The sequence below is a fragment of the Sinocyclocheilus anshuiensis genome, unplaced genomic scaffold, assembly GCF_001515605.1.
Source record: "Sinocyclocheilus anshuiensis isolate Anshui unplaced genomic scaffold, SAMN03320099.WGS_v1.1 scaffold769, whole genome shotgun sequence".
Taxonomy (NCBI): Eukaryota; Metazoa; Chordata; class Actinopteri; order Cypriniformes; family Cyprinidae; genus Sinocyclocheilus; species Sinocyclocheilus anshuiensis.
In genome coordinates, this window is record NW_015539878.1 from 109,191 (window position 1) to 114,655 (window position 5,465).

Below are 5,465 nucleotides of genomic sequence, written 5' to 3' on the forward strand. Positions count from 1 at the left end.
CAAGTTGGAGCTAAACTCTGCAGGACACCGGCCCTCCAGGACCGAGTTTGGGCACCCCTGGCTTAGAGTGTAGAGCCTGGTTTATACCAAAGCACTGTCACCGGCAGCAAGTTTAGTTTTACTTTTCTTTTTGTTTTCATTTTGGAAAGCTTATCTTTGCTGTTTTCCTCATGTTATGCTATGTAGGCTCTCTTTTATTTATTTATTTTTATTTGATTCCTCAGTGTTTGCTAAACGTTCTGTAATTTATTAGTTGGTAGCATGTGGTGTGTGCCATGACTCCAGACTGCAACCATTTTTTCTGCCTGTGTGACTAAATTTTGTAAGCGGTCGCACTGGCGCGACCACCGCGTTGTTCAACTCATAAGCGCTGCTATTTCTGTTGCATATGAGAAACTTCTAACGGCAAACGAAACAAAAGTGTAACAAAACAGCGCTTCTCATTTGAGCTGCTTATCAGCTCGGACCAACAATGAATCCATCTTTTGTTTTAGTCTTAAAAAGTGAAAGGTGTAAGCATAACCGACTGTTAGGCTATCTTTTATTGTAAAACGTGACAAGATCGCGAAATCGAAAGTGAAAGCGTCCGAAGTCCGGCTTATAACATAGCAAAAGTGGAACTCCCAGTTCACAAAATTCAAATCACAAATAATACTACTGATGAAAAAGAACGGGTTGAATGTTAACTACTTTCGTTTCCATTCTAGCACCCCCTCAGCACCTGCGTTCAAAATTCTCTGGCGCCACCCCTGATCACGATCATCCTTCAAAATGTGAATTTTGTTGGTTATTTTGGTCATTTTTAGACTATTTACTCTATTTAAAGGGGTCATAGGATGCCCATTTTCCACAAGTTGATATGATTCTTTAGGGTCTTAATGAAAAGTCTGCCAACACACATTTCAGTTCAAACAACTTGTAAAAGTGCATGTAGCATTATATGACCCCTTTAAATAGTATGACAGATATTGGTAGATCTGCCTCAAAGAAACGCAATGCTACATTGTCATATTTCTCACAATTGAGACTATTTCTCACTGCACTTATCTCACGGTATTCACAGTTGCTATTAAATGTGACTCATTTGTTTTTAAGCTTTGTCTCACAATTGCGATTCTGCATTTATTCTGTCGGTTTACTATCTGAACTTTTCATAAACACAAAAGCACCATAAAAGCAGCTTCTGACGCCATAAGGGCTTTGTATGTCTACATTGATCACCTGGAGTTGAGTTCACTGACTGAGCTGAACTTGAGAACCAGCACTAATGCTCTGTTGCTATTTTCTAAATACCATGGTAGTGAAGCATCTTTTAGGCACTTTTGTGTGTGTGTGTGTGTTCTTGTTTATGCTACATTGTGGGGACCAAATGTCCCCACAAGGATAGTAAAACCTGACATTTTTGACATTGTGGGGACTGGCCTGCGTGTAACAATGCAAACGGGTTTTCTGTAAGGGGTAGGGTTAGGGGATAGAAAATATCGTTTGGTCAGTATAAAAGTAATAGAAGTCTATGGAAAGTCCCCACAATTCACAGAAACCTAACGTGTGAGCGTGTGTACAGGTTTATATATCCTGGTGGGGACTTGAACCTGAATGCACACTCATGGGGACTCGTGTCACGGTGGGGACCTAAATTGAGGTCCCCATGGGTACAAAAGCTTATAAATCATACAGAATTAGTTTTTTTTTATAAAGTAAAAGCCGGCCCTACTTAACGCAAAAGTATATTTAATATATAGTGCACTTACTAAAACTTACAAAACAGACATAATAATCTTCCCTGCTAGTGAGCCGTTAACCACTGTGACCAGATCACTGAATCATTGAGCTGAATTTGAGAACCGTATGATTAGCGCATTGGGACGTGATTATTTCTGTGGAATAAGTGATGACAGATTTTTTTTATTAAACTATTTTATCTGTTTTGCTAACTACATGATTTGTGGCTGCCTTTCTGTTCACTTTTAAATGGGACTTTATTTCATTCTTCTTTGTGCTGCTTGGGAAAAAACATCAACAAAGGAATATACAGTACAACAGTAATCAAGATTTGATTAACAATGATATTTTATACAAATGTTTTAAAATTGTGCCATTAAAAAAATAAATGCAATGGATTATCAAAATGTGTTAAATTGCATGTTAAAAGAATACTTAAAAGATAAGTGTATCTTCAAATGTACATTTCGCTGTTGAATACCATTATCAATCTGTATGATTTTCACATGATCTATAAAATTAAATCATCTATACTGCAATAATGATGCTCTACATCTAGAGCAGCTACTGCAGGTTTGTACACATACAGCACTTCTACATATTTGCAATTCTACGATAAAAGAATCAAGAGTCGCTGTCGTCCGATTCTTCTCATCACAGTCTGGCGTCTACACTGATCTGAGGGGTCCATCCATTGCCTGTAATGAAGAAGAGGAAGTACAACTCATTACACTATACAATAGAGCAGAAACACCCTTTAATTCGCAATAGAAGGCTGTAGATCAGAACAAAAATCAATCCATAATCTTACTCAGCATGTCCCATATTCTCTTCACTGCAGATTTATTCACTCTAAACTCATTCTGGTCATCACTGAAAAACAGAGAGAGGTCTTATTATTAAACTAATTTCTGTGTTCATAAATCATTTCCAGTTTCAAAGTTAATTTCTTAGATGTGTGTTGAAATAGTTTACACTTTAGTTTTGGTCACAGCAGCCATCCTGAGCAAAGCTGAGAGAACGTTCTTCTGGAGGTCAGACGATAAACACTCATACGACTCAACTTCACCTGAAAGAAAAAGACAGGTTGAAGATAATCGGTTTTCATTATAACATTATCTGATCGCATTAATCTATTACATAATTCACAAGATCATTTCACAGATATTGCCAGAAATCTTCAACAGGAAATGACCCACACCTGAAATAAAGAGCTTCACGATGAAACTGCGGATGCTGTTTGAAAACATCTTCTCTCTGAATGTCTGCGAACTCTCTTCACACAGGTACCTGAACAGCACCTAAACACATCATCATCATTTATATTAAAAGGAAAAATTTACTCATCCCAGTCCAAGATCCAAGATGTAGATGAGTTTGCTCCATCATCAGATTTGGAGTAATTTAGCATTCCATCACTTGCTCAGCAGTGGATCCTCTGCAGTGAATGGGTGCCGTCAGAATGAGAGTCCAAACAGCTGATAAAAACATCACAATAATCCACAAGTAATCCACACCACTCCAGTCCATCAGTTAACATCTTGTGAATAAAGTATGAGTCCTCTATCCATAATATCGCTTTCTCCAGTGAAAAAGTCGTCTTGTCTGAATCAGGAGAGAAATATGCACAGATCAAGCCCAGTTTACAAGTGAAAACAATCCAAAACAGTCCAAAAGGGAATGGACTTTTATCACAGGAGGAAGCGTTATTATGAGTTATGAACTCTTATTTTAGCCAGAAGCGAAGGTTTAAAGTCAAAAACGCCTTTTCGCTTGCGTTAACGGATGGACTGGAGTGGTGTGAATTATTGTGATGTTTTTATCAGCTGTTTGGACTCTCATTCTGACGGCACCCATTCATTGCAGAGGATCCATTGAGCAAGTTATGTAATGCTACATTTCTGCAAATCTGTTTCAGTGAAGAATCTACATCTTGGATGGCCTGAGGGTGAGTACATTTTCAGCTAATTTAAATTTTTTGGGGGGTGAACTATTCCTTTAATTATGGTATTTAAAGGTATTGTTACTCGCCAATGGAGATGGAGAACTGCCTGGACAACTGTGTAAATGACTACAATCACCTGGTAGCTCTCAATGAAAGGCTGCAGAATCGCTCTGAGGAAGATGATGGTTTCCTGGCCATTGTCCCTCACATAGATCTCTTCATCAGAGCGGTCGATTACACCAGACTGCTGTAGCAAAGAACAGCCCTCCTCAAAGTCCTGAGAGAGAAACGGATGTTTAGATGGATGTCATGAGTTTAACAGCGTTATTTAAACAGTGTGACTCACCTGAACTGCTTGACCAGGAATAAGAACAAACTCATTGGAAAAGAGCTCCAGCAGGAACTTGAAATGATGAAAGACGTCGTCTAGAAAGAAAACAACAGAGTAACCTTAGTTCAGATGTTTGACAATAATAATTCATTCATTCTCCCTCATGTCATTTTAAATCTGTTTGACTTCTTTCTTCAGTGGAACACAAAACTTAAGCTCACTGCTCTTTTCACATTTTAAGTGAATGGGGACTGAGGCTGTAGAGATTTTTTTTTTAAATGACAAAAAAGTGCCAAGAGAACAGTAGAAATAGTAAATATTTTTGTGCTTTATCCTAACTGCTCTTGAGTCATATAATAGCTCTGTGTGAGGAACAAACAGACATTTAAGTAATTTATTCACTGAAAATAGTCATACGCAACACTATGGTGCTTTGAAATCAAAAGACTTTCCATGCACTTTTTGGAAATTCCTCAAAATATCCCCAAAGAAGAAAAAAGCATTTAGAATATAGTTTGAATCCGTGTATCATTCGATCATTCGTTTTTTGATTTAATATTGAAAGTAGAAAAATTAGAAAACGGCTCCTTTTTATTTTTTTTCCAAAAAAGGAAAAAATGAAAATTCAGCTTAAATGTTCGTTTTTCGTTCATGGGTGGAAAAATGAATAAACAGCTTGAATATTCGATTTCTACAGTGACAGGCCCTGGCCCCTCCTCCTCCACTAAATAGACACGCCCCCTCTCACAGCGCACTACTGAGTGATGCAGGCTCACGCTCGATGACATCACCTCAGAATCCGAAACATTCTCTACACATTAAAAAAAGAGGAGAGAATGGTATGTTTTCATATCTACAAATATACTTTTAAATGATAAACAGTGTAAAAGTAGATTTTTTTGATTTTCCGATGAAGATGTGAGTGGTGTTTTGCGATGAGTGGTTGCTATTAGGAAGTTTTTATTGGGATTAACAGGATCTTAAACAACAGTCTTCTGTATCCTTAAGATTCAACACACAAACCTAAGAACTTCTGTCCCGTTTGCCCCATATTGAATGGTCGGTCAGTCTGTGTGATTGCTGTAGGAACAGCTCTGAATGAGGGTTTTGTTGTTTTCGGATGCTGCTGATCCCATTCACATGTTTGGCTTTAATCCCAGAGTTAAAGAACCTTTACAAGATGTTCACAATACACAGAAAACTAAACTAGTGAGAGGCCCTTGGAAAGAGCTCATGAATATTCTAACTGCAGTGAAGTACACAGCTCAAATTATAATATGTTAGTGCTTTCTCTATGGACAGCATCTGCTGTTGATTTTATGGCAGAAAATGTAAAAAACGAGCTGAAATTGTGTTTACAGTAATGCACTTACAATACAATGGAAGTCTATGGGACATTCCAGAGGGTTTATGGTTATAAAATCAATTCTTCTGTAAAAAAAAAAAAAAAAAAAAAGTTTTTTGAGC

At 37.6% G+C, this 5,465-nt stretch overlaps 1 protein-coding gene across 1 annotated transcript in view; it reads right to left on the bottom strand.

The window, feature by feature from the left end:
- Nucleotides 1-1,954: 1,954 nt before the first annotated feature.
- Nucleotides 1,955-5,465, bottom strand: part of LOC107685372 (dihydroxyacetone phosphate acyltransferase-like) — a 12,550-nt gene continuing 9,039 nt past the window's right edge. The window contains exons 10-16 of the mRNA XM_016481940.1: nucleotides 4,675-4,809; nucleotides 4,014-4,117; nucleotides 3,804-3,944; nucleotides 2,924-3,023; nucleotides 2,698-2,791; nucleotides 2,534-2,595; nucleotides 1,955-2,420 (exon numbers count right to left, since the gene is read on the bottom strand). Coding sequence (XP_016337426.1) covers nucleotides 2,377-2,420; nucleotides 2,534-2,595; nucleotides 2,698-2,791; nucleotides 2,924-3,023; nucleotides 3,804-3,944; nucleotides 4,014-4,117; nucleotides 4,675-4,809 — 680 coding nt within the window. The 3' untranslated portion in view covers nucleotides 1,955-2,376. The remainder of the gene's footprint in view (nucleotides 2,421-2,533; nucleotides 2,596-2,697; nucleotides 2,792-2,923; nucleotides 3,024-3,803; nucleotides 3,945-4,013; nucleotides 4,118-4,674; nucleotides 4,810-5,465) is intronic.